The 23,904-nt window shown below is 37.0% G+C and overlaps 3 protein-coding genes across 3 annotated transcripts in view; 1 reads left to right on the top strand and 2 right to left on the bottom strand.

The window, feature by feature from the left end:
* LOC127095584 (uncharacterized) overlaps positions 1-14,659 on the bottom strand; it is a 28,032-nt gene extending 13,373 nt beyond the window's left edge. Inside the window, exon 1 of the mRNA XM_051034255.1 lies at positions 14,430-14,659. Coding sequence (XP_050890212.1) covers positions 14,430-14,659 — 230 coding nt within the window. The remainder of the gene's footprint in view (positions 1-14,429) is intronic.
* Positions 14,660-19,720: 5,061 nt separating this feature from the next.
* LOC127095583 (uncharacterized) lies at positions 19,721-21,043 on the bottom strand. Its single transcript, XM_051034253.1, has one exon. The coding sequence runs from the start codon at positions 21,041-21,043 to the stop codon at positions 19,721-19,723; it is 1,323 nt and encodes a 440-aa protein (XP_050890210.1).
* A 479-nt stretch (positions 21,044-21,522) lies between these two features.
* LOC127095582 (uncharacterized) lies at positions 21,523-23,244 on the top strand. Its single transcript, XM_051034252.1, has one exon. The coding sequence runs from the start codon at positions 21,523-21,525 to the stop codon at positions 23,242-23,244; it is 1,722 nt and encodes a 573-aa protein (XP_050890209.1).
* The last annotated feature ends 660 nt before the right edge of the window (positions 23,245-23,904 follow it).

Raw genomic sequence — 23,904 nt, 5'->3', positions numbered from 1 at the left:
TCCGACGTATACTGGAATGGTTAAAATGATGGCTACGGTTAATGTGACACTTTGGATGTCCTGATGTTCCTCATGTTTACTTGAGGAAAAATTTGGCGTCTGCGTGGTGTCATCAAAGCATTAACCAGACCTTTAGAACCCTAATTGACTCATCCTAGCCATTAGAAAGTAGTGAGATAACTGACTTCGGTTCCGACTGGGGTTGGTTGATACTCGATACTACACTCTTTGAGATTGGACTTTAGGGAAATTTTGGTCAACCGCTTGGTGTTGCACTGAAGTGGACTTAAGGAAAGGTCAATGATTTGAGATCCTTCTAGAACTCGGTTACTATTCTAGGACAGGTTGAACCAACCAAACTTCAGTGGGGAGGGTACTTACCTATGGAACTCATGCAAGCCTTAAAACCTAGGAATGATTATGGTGTGACTTGTTTGTGCTTGTTACCTACTTGATATCATAACATCATAACATCATGACATCATGGCATTGTACTAACCATTTCGAGGACTTAGGGATTTAACTTTGCTCTGTTTTGTAGGGCTATGGCTTCCCGGAAGACCATCCGGATCAATTTTGTAGCGACCTCTCCTCAACTCAAGGATTTAGTGTCGGAACTTCCCGATCATGCTCAGTTCATCAAGAAACATGGTTATCTCCTCAATTTAGTTACCGTCGGTTTCAAGGAAGATATGATGAGAGTTCTATTCCAGTTCTTCGATCCTAAACATCATTGCTTCACCTTCCCGGATTATCAGTTGGTACCCACATTAGAAGAATTTTCCAGGTTGCTTGGGATACCTATCCTTGATCAAACACCTTTCAGTGGTTTAGAAAAGATTCTAAGGTCTGAAGAGGTTGTCGCGGCTTTACACATGACAAAGTCCGACATTGAAACTAATTGGGTAACAAGAAGTGAAGTTAAGGGTTTACTTGCCAAATTTCTGATAAATAAGGCCCGAGAATTCCTAAAAGCTATGAGTGTCCACGCTTTCGAAGATGTTCTAGCATTACTAATCTATGGTTTGGTGCTATTTCCTAATCCGGATCAATTCATAGACATGAATGCTGTTAAGATATATCTCACTCATAACCCTGTGCCCACCTTGCTTGGAGACATTTTGCATTCCCTTCACACTCGTACTATGAAAAGGAAAGGGACTCTCATGTGCTGCGTACCTTTATTATCTAGGTGGTTTATTTCGCACCTTCCTCAATCAGTCTTGAAGAATGAGCAAAATTTGAAATGGTCTCAAAGGATAATGTCGCTCTCCCATTCAGACATCCATTGGTGTCCCCAACCCAAAGAAAATGTTATCATCATTGACCGTTGTGGAGAATTCTCTAACGTACCACTCCTGGGGATAAGAGGAGGTATTACTTATAATCCTGCTTTAGCCCTATGTCAGTTTGGTTATGCTCGAAGAGATGGTCCACATGAAATAATTATCCAAGGCACTGTGTTTGACTATGACAACGATTCTCAAGGTCTCCGTCAAAGGTTTGTACGAGCTTGGGGCATGGTGAAAAGAAGTACTTTAGGGCAGAAAAACTCTATTCCTATGGAACCTTATCTCAGATGGGTACGCGCCAGAGCTCGTGAGCTTATCATGCCATATCTTACAATCAGACCTCTGATTGTTGATCCAAAAGTTGAAGGAGGTACCCCTCAGATAATTCCTTATCCAGATATGCCTACCAATGTTGAAGAATTGAAGAAATCTTGGATCCAGTTGAGAGAGGAAAGGGATACTTTTGAAGCTCAGTTCTGTGATGAAAGGAAGAAAGTATTAGAGCTCACCAGCCAGCTTAATGAGGAATGAAGTCTCAATGCATATCTCCGCCCAAAAAGAAGCCGACCCTGGGAGACTTGAGCTTTCATTTTTTCTTGTAATGAACATTGATTAAAGAAATTATTAATAAAAGTTCCCCTTTTTGGTGGTTTACGCAAAGTTAAATTCCAAAAGTCCTTGAAAACATTTCATACATTGCATAGCATAACATAACATTGCATAACAGGTACTCTAAAGGATCAATGTTCTCACGGTCTTCCTCTCAAACAGAAAAATGGCCCTCGAACAAACTGTCAAGGATCTTCAGGCTCAGAATGCTCAATTCCAGGAGATGATCTTGAACTTATCCAAGGGGCGGGAGGAACTGAAGACTCTATTGCTCGAGAAGAAGAAAGACAAGAAATCTGTGAGTTACATTAACCCGGGAAGAAGGCTTGAAGGACAGGCTCTAGGAGTCAAGATTGGAATTCCAAAGGATAAAGAAGATGAGATAGAAAATGATTCGGAAGATGAGAATGTTGATCCCTTCAACCCCGAGGACGACTATGAAAATTATGAAAATGAACAGTACTCTCCGAAAGATGATAAGTATAAGTTGCTGGAAGAACGTATGCTAGCTATGGAGGGCCAGAAGGCGCCCGGTCTGGATTTTGAAAGCTTAGGTCTGGTCTCTGATGTGGTCATTCTTCGCAAATTCAAGGTCCCCGCTTTCACTAAGTATGATGGTGCGTCTTGTCCTCAGATGCATCTGAGAGCTTATGTGAGAAAGATCCAGCCGTATACCACTGATAGGAAGCTATGGATCCATTTCTTCCAAGAGAGTCTGTCTGGCACACAGTTAGAGTGGTATTATCAGCTCGAGAGCTCTAACGTCCGCACCTGGACTGATTTAGCGACAACTTTCTACAAGCACTACCAGTATAATTCTGAATTAGCGCCTACTCGGCTACAACTGCAGAATATGACTATGGGCTTTGAAGAAAGCTTCAAAGAATATGCTCAAAAATGGAGAGACTTGGCTGGCAGAGTCAAACCCCCTATGACTGATCGAGAATTAGTGGACATGTTCATGGGTACATTGACTGGCCCATTCTACAGCCATCTGTTGGGAAGTTCCTCATCGGGTTTCACTGAACTTATATTGACGGGTGAACGTGTTGAAAGCGGTATTCGAAGTGGAAAGATACAGACGACTACCTCTGCAAGCACCAAAAAGTCCTATCAAGGGAAGAATGAATCAAATGTTGTGTACGTTCAAAGGGGTCATAACAAGAAAAATTGTGACCATACTGTTGGAGCAGTTACGATTGCGGCACCGCTATCTCAAAACTTCCAACACAGACAAGACAGGCCAAGAAGGCAGTTTACCAAGATCAATATGACTTTAGCACAAGCACTGCATGGTATGCTAAAAGCAAATTTAATTACCCTCAGAGATCCTCCTGCAAATCCCAACACTACTTCTCCTCATTATAATCCTAATTCCAGGTGTGCATATCACTCCGATAGCCCTGGGCATGATACAAACGATTGTTGGTTGTTGAAGAATAAGATTCAGGATATGATCGACGCTGGAGAAATTGAATTTGATCCTCCGGAGACTCCTAATGTCATCACCGGTCCTATGCCTAATCATGACAAGACTGTTAATGCTGTGGATGACAATTCTCACATTACTAATGTAGCTGACTTAGCATCTCCTCTCCTGATCATCAAGAAGAATTTATTGCAAGCTGGTTTATTTCCAGGTTGTGCTGAAAATTGCGATCTCTGTATACTCCGACCCAATGATTGCTTGAAGTTGAGCAATGGTATTCAACGGCTGATGGATGATCGTACAATTCTCTTTGAAAAGATTCCTAAGGTGGAAAACCCTATTGAAGAAATATCTGTGATTGCTAGGTCCAAAGTTCCAGTGAAGATTATCGCTACTAGAGTGCCTATGAAGATTACTGCTGAGCCCAAGGTAGCTCCCCTAATTATTACTGCACCTGGCCCAGTACCGTATTCCTCAAGCAAAGCCATTCCGTGGAATTATGGAGGTGATGTTTACATCCACGGCATAAAGCAAGATGATAATTCTGCTAATCCTAATGACGTTGACATTGTTGGGACTAGTAAAATTACTCGAAGTGGAAGGATCTTCTCTCCAGAAATCTCACCTCCCGCCCCTGAAACTCGAGGAAAATGACCAGTAATCAATCCTTCTCAGTCAAAGACACCAGTCGTAGTTACTACCGAAGATGTTGCCAAGCAGGAAATGGAAGAAATGCTGAAAATCATCCGTAAGAGTGATTTTGATGTGGTAGAACAGCTGGGGCATACTCCGTCTAAAATTTCGATGTTATCCTTGTTGTTATCTTCTGAATCTCATGCCAATGCGTTGATAAAATTCTTGAAGACCGCTCATGTACCTCAGGAGACATCTGTCGATCAGTTAGAAAATTATGTTGCTAACTTGGCTGTTGATAATGGCATAGGCTTTTCTGATGCTGACCTGACACCAGCAGGAAAGAATCACAATAAAGCTCTGCATATCTCCATTGAGTGTAAGGGGATCACCTTGTCTCATGTGTTGATCGACAATGGCTCTTCTTTGAATGTGCTACCGAAAGCTATGCTCGATAAGCTTGACTGTAAAAGCATTGAACTGAAACCTAGTGACGTTGTGGTGCGTGCTTACGATGGTGCGAAGAGTGTTGTCCATGGTGAAGTGGTTCTCCCTATCAAGATAGGACCTCAAGCCTTCAACACTACTTGTTACATAATGAACATTCGTCCTGCCTATTCCTGCTTGCTGGGACGCCCTTGGATCCATGGGGCAAGTGTTGTAGCTTCGACTCTCCATCAAAAGCTGAGGTATCCAATTGAGGGCAAGATTGTCACTGTGTGTGGAGAAGAAGAGTATATTGTCAGTAGTGTGCATACCTTCAGATACGTCGAGATGGATGGTGAATTCTTTGAGACTCCTTCTTAGTCATTTGAAGTAGTTCCTCCGACCAGTCCTGTCCTTAAGCCAACTTCCCGTGTGCCCAAGGTTATTCGTGCTCCTCCTGCTATGATTTCTCTGAAAGATGCTCAAGCCGTGGTTGAAGATGGTGGTCGTACTGGCTGGGGTCAACTGATCGATGTACCGTACAAGTCTGATAAATTTGGCCTGGGGTTTAGCTCTAAAAAGATAGTCAAAGATCAGATTAATGCTGTTAAAGATGCTGATAGCGATTGCGACTTGGATAGCTGGATTTTCCCAACAATTGGTGACGGACTCAATAATTGGAAGGCTGAAGACACTATCCCGATTTCCTTTAGTCAGGAGTAATTATTATTGCTTATTTTAGTGTTTCAAATTTTGTAATTTTTATTATGAACAATTGAACTTCTTAAAGCATTGTGTCTATGCCCGGGGCACAATAGCTAATTTGTTAAGGGTTTTGTCATTTTCATAAGCATATTCACATTCAATAAATCAATGGACTTTTTGCATTCAAATATTGCGCTCTTTATCTTTCCTGTCATCTTTCAAATAAGTTATGTTTTCTTACACACACTCATGTAACAAATTGCAGATCCATATCCACTCTGGATCCTGTTGATAATAATTCTGCTACTGTTAATTATGGCTTTAAAAATCCGATCTACCAAGCCGAGGATGGAAGTGAGGAAGATTGTGAAGTGCCTGGAGAGCTTGCCAGACTGTTACTGCAAGAAGAAAAGACTATACAGCCGCATGAGGAATCAATTGAAATTGTAAATCTGGGTACTGAAGTAGACAAGAAAGAAGTCAAAATAGGAGCAGGCTTGGAAAACAGTGTCAAAGAAAGATTGATTCAGATGTTACATGACTATGTAGAGATTTTTGCTTGGTCTTATGAAGACATGCCAGGACTGGATACTGATATAGTAGTACATCATTTGCCGATGAAGGAAGATTGTCATCCTGTTAAGCAAAAGGTTCGTCACATGCGTCCTGAAATGTCTGAGAAAATCAAAGCCGAGGTTATGAAACAATTTAATGCAGGTTTTCTAGTTGTTACTTCTTATCCTCAATGGGTTGCTAATGTGGTACCAGTGCCAAAGAAGGATGGTAAGGTGCGAATGTGTGTAGATTACAGAGATTTGAATAAAGCAAGTCCCAAAGATGACTTTCCACTTCCGCACATTGATGTTCTGGTAGATAACACCGTTCAACACAAGGTATTCTCATTCATGGATGGATTCTCGGGTTATAGCCAGATTAAGATGGCACCTGAAGACATGGAGAAAACTACGTTTGTGACGCAATGGGGCACTTTCTGTTACAAAGTAATGCCATTCGGTTTAAAGAATGCAGGGGCAACATACCAGCGTGCTATGGTGGTTTTTTTCCATGATATGATCCATCATGAAATAGAGGTATATGTGGATGACATGATAGCCAGATCTCATACTGAAGAAGAACATCTCGATCATTTATACAAACTGTTCGAGAGGTTGAAGAATAACAAGTTGAGATTGAACCCGAACAAATGCACCTTTGGAGTAAGATCCGGTAAACTCCTGGGCTTTATTGTCAGTGGTAAAGGAATTGAGGTTGACCCGGCTAAGGTGAGAGCTATTCAAGAAATGCCAGTTCCCCGTACAGATAAAGAAGTCAGAGGTTTCTTGGGACGCTTGAATTACATTGCCCGATTTATCTCCCATTTGACTGCTACTTGCAAACCCATCTTCAAATTACTGAGGAAAAATCAAGAGATCGTATGGAATGATGAATGTCAATAAGCTTTTGACAAAATCAAGAAGTATCTCCAAGAACCTCCAATTCTGATGCCACCGGTTGAAGGAAGACCTCTAATCATGTATTTGACCGTGTTAGAAAATTCAATGGGGTGTGTGCTGGGGCTACATGACGAGTCTGGTCGAAAAGAGCATGCAATATACTACCTTAGCAAAAAGTTTACCGACTGTGAAACAAGATACTCACTGCTTGAGAAAACTTGCTGTGCTTTGGCTTGGGTTGCTCGCCGACTAAGACATTATATGTTGAATCATACCACTTTATTGATTTCTAAGATGGATCCTATCAAATATATATTTGAGAAACCTGCTCTCTCCGGAAGAATAGCAAGATGGCAGATGATTTTAACAGAGTATGATATCCAGTATACTACCCAGAAAGCAATCAAAGGAAGCGTGTTAGCTGATCATTTGGCTCATCAAGCAGTTGATGATTACCAATCTATGAATTTTGAGTTCCCTGATGAGGATGTTATGCTTGTTACTGATTATGAAGAACCTGGACCGGATGAAGGACCCGAACTGGGATCCCGATGGACTATGGTTTTTTATGGATCTTCTAATGCATTGGGCAATGGTGTTGGTGTTGTAATTATTTCTCCCAAGGGTTGCCATACGCCTTTCACTGCTAGACTATGTTTTGATTGTACCAATAATATGGCTGAGTATGAAGCATGTATTTTGGGACTCAGAGCTGCTATAGACCTGAGAATCAAGTTTTTGGGTGTGTACGGAGACTCAGCCTTAGTAATCAGTCAGATCAAAGGAGAATGGGACACTAAACATCCGAATCTCATCCCTTATCGAGAGCGGGTGTTGACATTAATCCCATACTTTGAAGAGATTACATTCGAACATATTCCACGAGAAGAGAAATCAGTTGGCAGATGCATTGGCTACCATGTCATCTATGTTCAGAGTCAGATGGGACAATGGAGCTCCCATGATCACCATTGAACGATTAGATGAACCAACATATTGTTATGAACTTAATGCTGATGAAGTAGAAGAGAAACCTTGGTTCCACGAAGTAAAAAGATATTTAGAAACTCAGGAATACCCTGAAGGGGCATCCATCAATGACAGAAATTTTTTGAGGAAGTTCTCCGCTAAATTCTTTTTGAGTAATAGAGTATTATACAAACGTAATCATGATTCGACTCTGCTTCGCTGTGTGGATAAAAAGGAAGCATAAAAGATTATGGAAGACATGCATGACGGTATTTTTGGGACTCATTCTAGTGGACATACGATGGCCAAGAAGATTCTGAGATCAGGGTATTATTGGTCTACCATGGAAGCTGATTGCCACCATCACTCCAGAATTTGTCACAAGTGCCAGATCTATGTGGACAAAGTACATGTACCTCCTGCTCCATTGAACGTGTTGACAGCCCCTTGGCCCTTTGCAATGTGGGGCATTGATATGATTGGAGAGATTAAACCTACTGCTTCTAATGGACATTGTTTCATTCTTGTTGCTATTGATTACTTTACGAAGTGGGTAGAGGCAACCTCATTTGCTTCTGTCACCAAGAATGTGGTGGCACGGTTCATCAAGAATAGTCTTATTTGTCGGTATGGCATCCCTGAAAGAGTTATCACTGATAATGGTACTAATTTGAACAACAAAATGATTACTGAACTCTGCACGTAGTTCAAAATAAAACACCATAACTCTTCTCCGTACCGGCCAAAGATGAATGGCGCCGTAGAAGCTGCTAATAAGAATATTAAGAAGATTATACAAAAGATGACAATAACATACAAAGACTGGCATGAGATGTTACCATTTGCTCTTCATGGTTATCGCACTTCAGTACGCACTTCGACAGGGGCGACTCCTTTCTCTTTAGTCTACAGAATGGAAGCCGTTTTACCAGTGGAAGTTCAGATTCCCTCTCTAAGAATTATGAAAGATGCAGGCTTAGATGAAGATGAATGGATTCAGACTCGACTCGATCAGATAAATTTGATTGATGAAAAGAGACTTGCGGCTGTTTGTCATGGGCAGATATATCAAAAGCGCATGACCCAGGCATTTAATAAAAAAAATCAAGAGACAGGTGTATCAAATTGGCGACTTGGTGATAAAGCGTATCATTCTACCACAAAGTGATCCTAGAGGCAAATGGACTCCCACATACGAAGGGCCATTTGTAGTTAAGAAGGTATTCTCTGGTGGAGCCATGATGCTCGCTACAATGGATGGCGAAGATTTCCCGCATCCCGTGAACGCGGACATAGTTAAAAAATACTACGCATAAAAGAGAACCGTTAGGTCGACATATCTAGGCAAAAGTAAGGGCATCCCGGCGAACCAAAAGGGTTCGGGCAAAAATTAGGGATAAACATATAAAAATGTACACCCGGCAAGTCGAAAACCTGAAAAGGCGGCTTGGGCAAAAAAGGGTATCCTGGTGGACTGAAAACCTGAAAAGGCGGTCCAGGCAAAAATTAGGGATTAAAGCGTATGACTATGTCCCGTTCTCGGTCAGCTTCACCAAAGTCGAAGAGGCTGAACAAGCCAATCACTTCTATCCGTCAACAAGAGATGAGATGCTTGAGGACATAATAGCAGTAGTAGAATTAAAATCAATATGACTTTTTTTTCATAGTTGTTTTTTCTTTGCTTTCTTGACAATTTCCTCTTACTAGGATTTCTGTCTCCTTGTATTAAAATTGCTTGCTTATAGGCCCTCTTTCAAAATCAATACAATTTTATTTCCAAAAAGATACTTTTGTTTTACTTTCTCCGTTTTGTTTGCATAAACGTCCATTGATTTAATTCGAATTAATATATGCATTTGAATATGATTGATGTTTACCGAAAATACATGCATAAAATAGAAATAGCAATTACTAAAAGACTTTAGGATCAAGGATAAGGTTTAACCATGCGTTCTAACAAATTCGGTTGCAAATCCTATTCCCCAGCAAAACCAGTTATTCCCAGAAGAAATTGGCACTACTAGACAGACTGGTCATCTCTTTTATCCCCAGTCAGGTTCTGTTGAATATTTCTACCATCAGACAGAAATCAAATATCCCCAGCTAAGAAAGGGTCATCAATACAAATATCTCCAAACCAGAATATCGGGATTTATTTTCCCATGGAAAAAATTTTCAGACGCATAATTCATTCATGCGTCATTTCACAGCATATACATGCATGCAATGTTCGCATTTATTTTCAAGCGCATAAAATATCTCATGCATCATGACATGGCATGAGGCTAACTCTTTTTTTTTCAAAGTTAATTATCCTCCTGATACAGTCAAAATAAAGATTCATTCAAACGGATATCTTTATCGATTACATTCAAGATTCAGATACATCTTTCAGATATAATCCATATGAATATTCATTCTGACAAGCATTCTGATATCCTCCTAATGATGACATCTTTAAGCCCATCCCAGACATTTATTGCAAATACAACATATACAAATATTATCAGATATAGCCTAACGTACGGCTCATTCTGATTTAGCCTAACGTATGGTTCCTTCAACTGTTCCAATACGGTCTAGCGTACGACCCATTTGGATATTCATCCCCTCAGATACTACCTAGCGTACGGTACATTCTGAAATGTAGGCTAGCGTATGACTACCCCTTTTATCATCAGATACAACCTAATGGACGGCTCATTCTGCTACTCAGATACGATCTAGCGTATGATCCATTTTGATCTTTTATCCTCAGATACAGCCTAATGGACGACTCATTCTGCAACTCAGATACGGTCTAGTGTACGACCCAGTCTGGCTCTTCTCATCAGATACTACCTAACGTATGGTACATTCTGAAATATAGTCTGGCGTACGACTACTTTTTATCGCCAGATACAGCCTAACGGACGGCTCATTCTACTACTCAGATACGATCTAGCGTACGATCTATTCTGGTCTTTATTTCTCCAGATACAGCCTAACGGACGGCTCACTCTGCTACTCAGATACGGTGTAGCGTATGACCATGATCCTTATCTCATCAGGTTCAGCTCACCCTAATATCACCTAATGGATGACTCATTATACGGTCTAGCGTACGACCCAGTGTGACACCCATGTCTTCAGATATGGTCTAATGTAAGACGCACTCTGAAGCTCTCATCATCAAACTTTCTGGATGACATCTTTAAGCCCATCTCCATCAAGACTATCTTTTAATTAACAAGTGCAAATTTTTGGGGCATTCTAAGTGTTCAATAATCTTCCACCTCCAGATCACGAATGGCGTACATACCATTCTAATTCTCTCGGTTTAAGAATATTGAACAGGGGCAGCTGTCATACCCCAAAACTTGCCTGTTAATTTTTATGATAAATTGATTCATGCATGGCATTCATTTCACATTTGCATTCATTCATTAGCATACATTCTCATATAAATTATAAATTTTAATTTATTTATTATGTGATACAGATATAAAAAATAATAATAATTTTGGTTATCTGTATGATATAAATAAATTATATATATATAAATAAAATAGTTTTAATTTAATGATAAATAAAAATAGATTTGAATTTTAATTGTATAATTAAAATTTTAAATTAATTTTATTTGTTAAAGCTCATTAAATTATAATAACTATTTTTTATAATTTAGTGACTCATGTTCCATTTATTCATTATTTATAAATAGTATTTATTTAGTAATTCATATTTTTTACTTAATAAAATTTATTTATAAGAGTAACATTTTTTAAAAGCCCATAAATTGTAAAATAATTTTGGTTGATATAAGTAAGAATAATTTTGATTTTTTTTAATGATGAAAGTAAAAATAGAAATAGGTTTAAATTTTAATTCAATTATGTAACTAAAATTTAAATTAATTTTATTTGTTAAAAGTCATTTAAATTATTCATTATTATAATAATATTTGTATTTAATAAATATTTAGCAAGGTTAAACCCTAACTCTCCTAAAGTATAGGAAGGGATCCAAATATTTAGCAAGGTTAAACCCTAAAGTATAGGAAGGGATCCAAATATTTAGCAAGGTTAAACCCTAAAGTACAGGAAGGGATCCAAATATTTAGTAAGGTTAAACCCTAATCCACACCATTATAAATACTTCATATGGCTGCAGCAAGGGGAGGAGACGGAAAAGAGGAGAGATACAGCAGAAGAAGATACACAAGGCAAGGCAGAAGCAAGAAGATTCACGGGCAGGGAAAAGAGAAGCAACCATAAAGCACTCATAGCCTGAATAAGAACAACACACATACATTGAGCAAGCCAGAAGAATCAAATCCCCAATAAGTGTTCATTAGGGAATTTGCATCCAGCATGATTACCTTGCAATACTCTTTAATTCATGCATGAATAATATTGGTTTAATATATATATTGAGATGATGTATTCATGGTTTGGTGGATGTTGATATTGCTTTATTCAAGTATGCATATGTTCTTGATATGTCATAGCATGTTGGAGAAATTCTGTTTGCATGATTAAAGAATTATATCTGCCATTTAATTATTATTATATGAGTGTTGTTTCTAGCATGATTATGTTTATTTCACATGCTGTTATTACATAACAATAATGATGATGATATAATGGTGATACTATAAATCCTTGGTTGTCTTTAACATGTATGTGTAAGGTTTGTTTTATCATTATCACTTGCAGTAAAGAGAACTAATACATGAGTAAAATAATATAAGCTTCTTGATTTGTGCATGACTATTTTTATTATTGCATGATGATTACATATGATTTTATTTTATGTGTGTGGTTTGATATAAGATGAAGTTACAGGTTTGTTATACTCACATGAAAGAAACAACATGAGAAAAAATAAAGTAGCTTGCCGTAAGAGAGAAAGTTGTAACATGCATGGTGGTGTTGTGTCAAAATGGAAAAATCCATGTAGAATTAATATATATTTTAATGAAGGCGAATAAATAACGAATGGACCAACATGGCTTGTTGGTAGCTCCCCCCTCACTGCAACGTATTTTCAGTGTTTTTACTATGTTTACTCCCTTTTCACTATAATTAATTCACCACTATTTTTCTATTATTAAAATAAAACTCATTAATTAATTTTCTAATTAATATATTATATTATTTATTTAAACTAGGATATAATTTAATCTAGTTTATTAATTAAATTTTCATATATCACTTAATTAATTAAAACGGGCTATTTTGAATAATAAAAATCTAATTATATTTTTTTTTCTTTTCTTTTAAAATTTCTATCAATTTAGTCTAAGTTTTCCCATAAATTCATAAAAAAAAAGTTTCTATTATTATACACTAAAAACATTCTTAATTCATTCTTAAATTTAGTTTATTTAGTTTTTTTTTATTTCTTTGTTTTTAGTTTAATTAGGTTTTATTATTTTGTATGCCCTTTTAATTTTGTACTCGTTAATTAAGGTTTAGATATTTTATATCCCCTTTTAAATTATGTACCCCCATCCCGAAGCCATGTAATAGCGTAGTCTTATTTTTCGCACTTTAATTTTTCCATACTGTGAATATAACTATCTGCATGTATGCTAACAAGATTGCATGGAAAGATAAATAATCGAACTTAGATAAATTAATTCAAGATAATATATCCGAATCCAATCATTTCCACACTTGCACCTCTAGGGTAACCCTCTCTTTGTTGCCTTACGATATTACGGTCATGTCCCGCGAATGTGGGGATACCCTTAGCAAAGACCCTTTCGATTAAATCATCATCATCCCTAAACAGATAAGTCATAGTCCCTTCGATCAAAAGGTCAATGTCCCTACAAGATAAATCATAGTCCCTCGAACGTTGCCTTCGAATATATGACCTTGTCCCTCGAACGTTGCCTTCGAATATATGACTTTGTCCCTCGATGACCCTTCGTTGTAGCCTACGATTAAATGATGATCGTCCCCTTCGAATGCTAAGGTATCCTTACAAATGTTGCCTTCAATGACCAATCGACGACCCCACGATGTCCCTTTACATCCAAAGGATAAGACTACTTACTTCTCAATAGTAAGGACAGTTTTACCCTCCTAAGGATAGGAAATACCTATAAAGACCTTGGTTAGGTATAACTTTTAAATGCTTGCTCACAGCTTAAAATACTTTTCACACCTCACACTTTTCAAAACATCTTTTAGAAAATCACCACTTGGTATACATTCGCACCAGAAGCATCGCCGAGTTATATTTTTCTAAACATCTTTCAAAATCAAACGAGATAAACACTTTGTATACATTCGTATAAGAATCATTACAAAGTTAAACTCTCCTTTCAAAATATTTTCTAAACACACCACATTTCTCAAACACTTTCTCAAACAAGGAAAACATAAGTGAGTTAAGCAATTAAGAGCCCATGGATAACCATGGATACAAAGGGTGCTAACACCTTCCCTTTGTATAATGTACCTCCCGAACTCAAAATCTAATCAAGGTCTTTCCTGTTCTTTTCCGCCTTTCCTTATTGGATAAAAGAAAAGTCGGTGGCGACTCTTGCTATCCGCAACATAGCTTTTCAAAGCAAAAACACAAAGTCAGTTCATCGTATCACAAGTTGTAAGATAAAGATTGGCATTTTCTTCTTCATCACTTGAGTTATTATCGCTTGAGGACTCACTATCGCTCTCCCATGCAATGTATGCTCTTCTAGTTTTACTAGATTTATTGTGACGTTTGTCTTTTCCTTTGTCTTTCTTCAACAAGGGACAATCCGGCTTATAATGACCAACCTTTCCACAATCAAAGCATGATCCTTTTGACTTAGTTGTCTTACCTTCCTCTTGAATCGGGAATTTTGATTGTCTTCTATAGTTGATAAGATTTTTATCCGAATGTTGGACTTCATTCTTTCTAAGGTATCAGTTATACCTCTTTATGAAAAGCCCTATGTATTTATTCAAATCTTTATCGTCATCACTTGATTCACTCTCACACGCATCATTGGTGGATGACTTATATCTTGAAGTCTTTAAAGCGATAGACTTCCTTTCGGTGTCCTTAGATTTCGCCTTCTTTTCCTTCTTTTGACTCTTCTCATGTTTCTCAAGGTTCATGTGCTCTTGGTCATACTCTTGAAGCTTACCAAACAATGTTGTCATGTCCAATGTTCTTAGATCATTGGCTTCCTTAATCGCGGTGAGCTTTGGTAGCCAATCCTTGTTAAGACATCTTAAGATTGTATTAGTAGCAACATAATTAGGAATAGTTCTACCAAGAGCACTTAACCGATTGATTAGATGAGAAAATCGCTTTTTGCATATCGGCAGTGGTTTCACCATCCTCCATATGAAAAATGTCACATTCTTGAGTTAAAGTGTTGATTCTAGATAGTTTGACATCATTGGTTCCCTAATGGGTAATTTGCAATGAGTCCCACATAGCTTTAGCACTAGTACAATGGGAAACCCTATAATACTCATCAACATCTAAGGCGGCTGATCGGTCACCATTTTCACTATGTTTAGGTTGCTTATCCTATAAGAAACCAAGGATGTTGAGACACTGTGTACGCATTATGGTACCTTTAAAGTTAATTCCCATTCTCGTAAGCTATTTAAGCAATGTTATTAATTGTCAGTTTTATTTTGTGTTTTTGTGATTTTACACTGTGGTTTTCGGGTTTATACCCTTCAGGTCCACGGAGAAGATCCAACGGACTCAATGCGAGAAAGTGGAAAGTTATGGCGGTCGAAAAAAGAAGACTTCACAGTTCAGGAGGCCTGACACGGGCCGTGTCAGGAGGAAGGCCAAGAAAGAAGAAGTAATGCCCAAGATAGTGGTCTGACACGGCCGCCCGTGTCAGTTGACACGGTCCGTGTTAGACTGACACTGCTAGTGTCAGCCTGACACGGCCAGTGTCAGCCCAAAACGCTAATTTTCCAGTTTTCGGGCTTTTTTCACTAGGCATAAGCTGTAGGGTTTTGGAGATTTCCACCTTCTGCCAAGGGATCTTCACTATATTAGGAGAGTTTCTACAATAGAAAAAGGGGGGATCTTGGAACGAGGCGAACACATTATTGTCAAATGAGCAAGGATTACAGAGGTCAAGGAATTCGGATAGCGGAAGGTTTTCATGAGCGGAAGCGATTGAAGATACAAGTCATCCAATTACTTGTAATGTGTATTTTTATTCTTGAATTTGTTTTGAACAATATGAGTATCTAATATATGTTTATGTATTTTAATTTTAATTTATATATTTTAATATATATTATTATATAAAAATATATGTTAAACCATTATGTATTTAATATAAATATTCGTTTATTTTAATATTAAATTTTTTATTTTTTATTTTTATATTTTAAAAAATATGATATTTAGAATTTATTTATTTATTTATAATAAAGATGCGTGTACTGATATACATATAAATACTTTTTATATATATATTATATATATATTATATAATATATATATATTATATATATATATATATTATATATATATATATATATAATATATATATTATTATATATATATATATATGAGATTAATTATTATACACTGTCAGTGTAAAAAGTTTTACATTGTCAATTCATCACAATCATCCGTCTGTATTACTTTTTAAATATTTAAAATAAAAGTCAAATCTTTTAAATAAATTAGTGGTTATGATTAACTGATGATGTAAAAACTCTTTACACTGTCAGTGTATATCAATTAAATTCTATATGTATATATATATAACATTTACTCAGATGTTAACTTTAACGTGTAAAAGAGTATGGATTCGAGGATTTTTCGAGGATTTTTTTAAATGATCGGATTGCACTGGACGTATTAAAAAAATTCTGATATCCAAATTTATACCTACTTAAGCACGAGAATTCATAATATCTCGAGAAACTATGCCAATTGTCATCTTTATAATATATCTATTACAAAGTGGTGCAATATTTTCCTAGTAATTGCAATGCCTTAATTTGAAATAAAAAGTAAAGTTGATAATACATTTAAGTTTTTGATACGTGTACTTTGAGTCGTCTATATATACTTTTTTAAGAATCTTGACCATTAATCAAGTTTAAGAATGGATATCGTGTTCATTTTCAAAAGAAAGAAATAACGGAATATCAAGTACTAATCCACTTTGGTGATGCGCTGTCAAAGAGTAGCCGAATTTGGCATCACATCAAGAAGTTGGCAGCACAATAAATAATCGAGGAATAGGGCCATTTAAATTTTGCTTAGGAAAGTCAAATGTAGAGATAATACTATTTTGTTTTTTATACAATTAGATATAATATTACTAAACTTTAAATTCAAATTTGATCTATGTATCATTTATGAGTTTATATTGATTTTTCTAATTTCTCATTTTTTAATAAATTAATTCTCAAAATTTTACATCTTAATAATAAATAGATAAAATGCATAGATGTTTGTTAAATTATACTATTAGGTAATGATTATACAAAGATATCAGAATTTGATGCGTAAATTTAAACACACACTATTTTATTTATTCATTTTTATAGACTAAGTTCCAATTACTAGAATATTTGATAAAATAAACGTGACTTATTCAAATTCAATAATTTTTATCTATAACTTTCACCTAAGTTGTTTAACTTAATTAATTTTTTTCTTTATTATGTCAGTTTTGTCTATTATTTTAAAAAATAATATTTATCCGATATTTCATTTATAGCATTAATCTATTTGTTTTAAATATGGTACGAAATAAAATAAATAAATTTAAATATATAATTTAATATTTGTTGACAAGTTTTATTAATATAGGTTTAATACATTCTTTATTTATTTAATTTTGTTTAAGGTTTCACTTTAATTCTTTATTTAAGTTCCTTAAATGCCATTCTATTAGTTATATTAGTCATGCGTGGCAGGCCAGTCCAATTGGTTCTACATTAGATGATACAGAGTTATTTTGTTTTATATTGATTTGAAATTTAAAATTTAAAAATAAAAGTAATTAAAATGTATAACTTATGAAGCAATTTCTTCTCTCTTCCTCAAACGCTAGCCACCATCTCTCAAACTTTTTCCTCTCTTTTCTAAAATTTAATTTTGTTGACTTTCCAACAATCATCTCAATCTGCTCAAGTTTGATGAGTCCAAATGAGTGGAGTCCAACGTTTTCGTGAGACTAGTTGTGCACTGATTTTGTGAGACATGGATCTAATGTTTTCGTTTTCAAATCTCAGAGTTATATCTAATTTCATTTTCGTTTTCAATGTTACCTGGTGATTCAGTGATAGGTTTACTCTTTTTGGATTTTAGGATTTTCTTTGTTTGAAAAAAAATCAATCTATTTTAGATTTGGAATCATGGACTTTTTTGTTTTGTGATTGCAATTAAGTTGTTTGAAGAATTTATTGAATCAGATGTTTGTTGGAATACTGTTTCGTATAACGTTGTTCTTCATTGTCTTTGTCAATTGGGTAAGGTGAAACTTTGAATTCAATAAATATATGAGAATTCAATTCTATATGGTGTTTTTTTAATCCGACGAATATGCTAAAATTTCTCAAATACAACATGTCATATTGATTTTGTTTGTAGTAACCTGATTTTTTATTTTATTTTAGCTTTACAAGTTCTAGAAAACCATGTTCCTCTATGATGATTTTATAGAGGCACTTAGAGAGTTTTTGCTTGAAATGCCCCATTTTTCGAAATTTAATTCCAATATACCCCCTTTTGGAAAAAAAAATCCCAATCTACCCCCTTTTGTAGTTGGGCCTCGTCACTTGATCTGACGAGGGGGTGCTGAAAGATATATTGCCTCATGGGCTTGGCAAATGGAATGACGAGGGCGTGGACGAAATTTTTTTACCTCAATGGCTCGTCACTTCAAGTGACGAGTAGATGCAGGTTTCAGTTTTTTTTTGTTTTTATTTTAAATAGTATTTAATTAATATTAATAATAATTAATTAATAGGAAGTGTAAATTGAATACTAAATCTATTAAATACTAATAATTGTTAATATAATTCTTTTTTAAATATTAAATACTAATAATAATTAATAAAATTGTTTTTTAAATATTAATTCTATATTTAATTAATATAATTGATTTAATTAAAAATAATAATAATTTGTTTATAAAAAAATATTTAAAATAAATAATAAATAATTTATAATAAATAGTAAATAGTAAAAATAATTTGTGATATTATTATTTTGAAATATTATTAATAAAAATGAATAATTTTTAGAATATTAATAATAGAAATAGTTGGTGTTTTATATATTAATAATAAAACTGTTATTTTTTCCTCCAAAATGTCAATCTTTTTTTGGGAGTGATATTTTTCCCGCCAAAAAGTTTTTGTGTTTTTACTGTCTCGGCCAATGATTTGCCGAGTATTCATTTATTAATTTGTGTATAAGTAGCAGAACTTGTAGAAATGTAACTCACACCACCAAATCCTTTCTTTAGTTCATAATGTCTGTTTGTGGTCTTGTATTTTATGGACACGGTGAAAAAATGAGTGTTTGCCTTGATCCGCAATGGAATTTCAGAACACTGATTTCTGCCATCCACACTGGCTTCCGACAGTTGGGCGGACGTCGTATGAAGGTGAGGAAAGTAGAGTATTGTTGTCCATACATAACGTTGACTGATGCAAGTCCCGATGGTACGTACATGTATTACCTGGATCGTATAGAAAATGATGAAGATGTCCAATGTATGTTTTCGGCACATAGTGGTGAAGTTAATAGAGGAGTTGAAGGTCCACTTGTGTTGGTTGTTGTTGTTGATTAGTTTTTTAATTACCAGTTGTGTTGATTGTTGTTGTTGTTTAGTTAATGTGGTCGTACTTTGTAACCAGAAGCCTTTGATTATCAAATGTATTTCATAAATGTTTGTTCCCAAAAGACATTAGAAATACAAAATGGTTTATATATATTATGTGCATAGTAGTTAATAAATAAATAAATAAATAAATAAATAAACATAGTCATCTGAACGGATATTTAAAACAACAAGATAATCATCTGGAAGGTCGTTGGGATGATCCTGCAACATTAGGACATTTCCTACGCATGTGTCCTATTTCGCGACAAATTCCACACCTTCTCTTCTCCTTCTCAACGTCGTCCATCTCGGTTCTAATCCTGGTGCTATTTGGGCGCCCTTTCTTCCTCCTTCTCATAGAGTCGTCGTGGCAAAGAGTATATCCTTCATATTATGGCCAATTCTCCTCATGGGGAAGTCCTAGGAAACTCTCCTGATAGACCTTGAAGACGTTACGAATTTTGAAGACGTCTGGAATGTGAATGGAATAGTCCTGGCGTATGCTCGAACATGCTGCGATTACATGAGAGCAAGGTAAGTGAAATGCCTGAAATTTCCCACAGTCACAGTGTTGTTTCCTTAGATCAACGCTGAACGTTCCGGTTGGTCGACCGTCGTTATGATTAATCTTCTCTTGGACCATGAAATAAAATCTCTCTCGGTCGAACTGCATGACGTTATGCGTGTTAGCTTTGATGACTTCCTCAGCCATCCCCTTGTTGCAGTTATCAGTGAAAACCTGCCCAGAGGCTAACATTTTTGTCCACTGATGGCCTCTTCTACCAAATAGTGATCCTAAACGATAGTACGTAGATTTGACCAACGCAGTGATTGGAAGGTTCCGGGTTTCTTTCAACACGGCGTTCATTGCTTCTGCTAGGTTAGTTGTCATGTGACCCCAGCGTTGCCCTCCGTCAAATGCCCTTGCCCACTTCTCGCGAGGGATGTTGTCTATCCATGATAAAGCGTCGTTGTTTGTTCTTCGGATTTCCCCCCGGTAGTAGTTAAACGTTGCCTCTGTTAATGCATAACCCATGTTAACAACCATTTTCCGCAGATCCTTGTCTTTAATCTCCCGCATGAAGTTTTGCGCGATATGTCTGATGCAATAGACGTGTGATGAAGGAGGAAACTGCCATCCATTTTCCGGGTTGTTGTATGCACTCTTTATTGATTCATGTCTGTCTGATATTAGGCATAGGTTTGGTTGGGGGGTAACATGCATTCTCAAATTCTTAAGAAAGAAACTCCAGGCTTCCTTTGTTTCACTTTCAACCAATGCGAACGCTATCAGAAATATGTTTCCGTTCCCATCATGTGCCACAGCCATCAGCAGAGTCCCTCTGTACTTGCCATACAACCAAGTTCCATCAACCTGCACAATTGGTTTACAATACGCGAAGCCACGTATACATGGTCTAAACGCCCAAAATGGACGATGAAATATCCTTTGGTCACCCAAGTATGAACCATCATTTGAAATCACAGGTAGGGTTTGTAATTCTATAATGGTACCTGTAAGATATGTTTTCATTACCAGTATCCACTGCGGAAGATCATTGTAAGATGTCTCCCAATTTCCATAGAGCGACTCAATCGCCTTACACTTTGCAATCCATGCCTTTTTGTATGATATGATATACCGGTATTTCTCAACAACATGAGCAATGATAACCTTCACCTTAAGAGAAGCGTCCCGATTTACAAGCTCCATTATGCTCTTGCTAATCATGTCTGAACTGAGTTTTGTATGGTCTTGTGACATGGAAGTTGTTGTGCACATATGAGGCCCACTAGACTTACCAACTCTCCACCTTGAGTTGCCCTTGCGCAAAGAGACCCTGCATTTGAAATTGCATGTTGCATTTCTACATTTGATGACAAAACATACACTATCAGATTTAACCACAGAGAAATCTAGACTACGTTTTATATGTCATTGTTGCAACGCCAGAAGACACTCTTCCTTATCTTCATACTCTATGCCCTCCTCAATTTCGTCAGAGTTGTGAGTTGGTATGAAACTGCCGAAAACGGAGCTTGGTTCGGCATCATCCAAACTTATATTTTGCATGTGCGCAGGTGGATTGTACAAACTAATTGGTTGCACTCTTAGTGCAACAGCCGGTGTGTCTAATATTAGTACAAACTAAGTTGAGGAGGTTCGATTTGAAGATCTTTTCGGTGTTAGCGATGACGATGGCAATTAGTTTGTACAATCCACCTGCGCACATGCAAAATATAAGTTTGGATGATGCCGAACCAAGCTCCGTTTTCGGCAGTTTCATACCAACTCACAACTCTGACGAAATTGAGGAGGGCATAAAGTATGAAGATAAGGAAGAGTGTCTTCTGGCGTTGCAACAATGGCATATAAAACGTAGTCTAGATTTCTCTGTGGTTAAATCTGACAGTGTACGTTTTGTCATCAAATGTAGAAATGCAACATGCAATTTCAAATGCAGGGTCTCTTTGCGCAAGGGCAACTCAAGGTGGAGAGTTGGTAAGTCTAGTGGGCCTCATATGTGCACAACAACTTCCATGTCACAAGACCATACAAAACTCAGTTCAGAGATGATTAGCAAGAGCATAATGGAGCTTGTAAATCGGGACGCTTCTCTTAAGGTGAAGGTTATCATTGCTCATGTTGTTGAGAAATACCGGTATATCATATCATACAAAAAGGCATGGATTGCAAAGTGTAAGGCGATTGAGTCGCTCTATGGAAATTGGGAGACATCTTACAACGATCTTCCGCAGTGGATACTGGTAATGAAAACATATCTTCCAGGTACCATTATAGAATTACAAACCCTACCTGTGATTTCAAATGATGGTTCATACTTGGGTGACCAAAGGATATTTCATCGTCTGTTTTGGGCGTTTAGACCATGTATACGTGGCTTCGCGTATTGTAAACCAATTGTGCAGGTTGATGGAACTTGGTTGTATGGCAAGTACAGAGGGACTCTGCTGATGGCTGTGGCACAGGATGGGAACGGAAACATATTTCCGATAGCGTTCGCATTGGTTGAAAGTGAAACAAAGGAAGCCTGGAGTTTCTTTCTTAAGAATTTGAGAATGCATGTTACCCCCCAAGCAAACCTATGCCTAATATCAGACAGGCATGAATCAATAAAGAGTGCATACAACAACCCGGAAAATGGATGGCAGTTTCCTCCTTCATCACACGTCTATTGCATCAGACATATCGCGCAAAACTTCATGCGGGAGATTAAAGACAAGGATCTGCGGAAAATGGTTGTTAACATGGGTTATGCATTAACAGAGGCAACGTTTAACTACTACCGGGGGGAAATCCGAAGAACAAACAACCACGCTTTATCATGGATAGACAACATCCCTCGCGAGAAGTGGGCAAGGGCATTTGACGGAGGGCAACGCTGGGGTCACATGACAACTAACCTAGCAGAAGCAATGAACGCCGTGTTGAAAGAAACCCGGAACCTTCCAATGACTGCGTTGGTCAAATCTACGTACTATCGTTTAGGATCACTATTTGGTAGAAGAGGCCATCAGTGGACAAAAATGTTAGCCTCTGGGCAGGTTTTCACTGATAACTGCAACAAGGGGATGGCTGAGGAAGTCATCAAAGCTAACACGCATAACGTCATGCAGTTCGACCGAGAGAGATTTTATTTCATGGTCCAAGAGAAGATTAATCATAACGACGGTCGACCAACCGGAACGTTCAGCGTTGATCTAAGGAAACAACACTGTGACTGTGGGAAATTTCAGGCATTTCACTTACCTTGCTCTCATGTAATCGCAGCATGTTCGAGCATACGCCAGGACTATTCCATTCACATTCCAGACGTCTTCAAAATCCGTAACGTCTTCAAGGTCTATCAGGAGAGTTTCCTAGGACTTCCCCATGAGGAGAATTGGCCATAATATGAAGGATATACTCTTTGCCACGACGACTCTATGAGAAGGAGGAAGAAAGGGCGCCCAAATAGCACCAGGATTAGAACCGAGATGGACGACGTTGAGAAGGAGAAGAGAAGGTGTGGAATTTGTCGCGAAATAGGACACATGCGTAGGAAATGTCCTAATGTTGCAGGATCATCCCAACGACCTTCCAGATGATTATCTTGTTGTTTTAAATATCCGTTCAGATGACTATGTTTATTTATTTATTTATTTATTAACTACTATGCACATAATATATATAAACCATTTTGTATTTCTAATGTCTTTTGGGAACAAACATTTATGAAATACATTTGATAATCAAAGGCTTCTGGTTACAAAGTACGACCACATTAACTAAACAACAACAACAATCAACACAACTGGTAATTAAAAAACTAATCAACAACAACAACCAACACAAGTGGACCTTCAACTCCTCTATTAACTTCACCACTATGTGCCGAAAACATACATTGGACATCTTCATCATTTTCTATACGATCCAGGTAATACATGTACGTACCATCGGGGCTTGCATCAGTCAACGTTATGTATGGACAACGATACTCTACTTTCCTCACCTTCATACGACGCCCGCCCAACTGTCGGAAGCCAGTGTGGATGGCAGAAATCAGTGTT

This window comes from Lathyrus oleraceus, chromosome 6 (genome assembly GCF_024323335.1).
Source record: "Lathyrus oleraceus cultivar Zhongwan6 chromosome 6, CAAS_Psat_ZW6_1.0, whole genome shotgun sequence".
NCBI classification, from domain to species: domain Eukaryota; kingdom Viridiplantae; phylum Streptophyta; class Magnoliopsida; order Fabales; family Fabaceae; genus Lathyrus; species Lathyrus oleraceus.
Note: the sequence above shows the minus strand (reverse complement) of the source record. Positions and strands in the feature narration are given on the sequence as shown.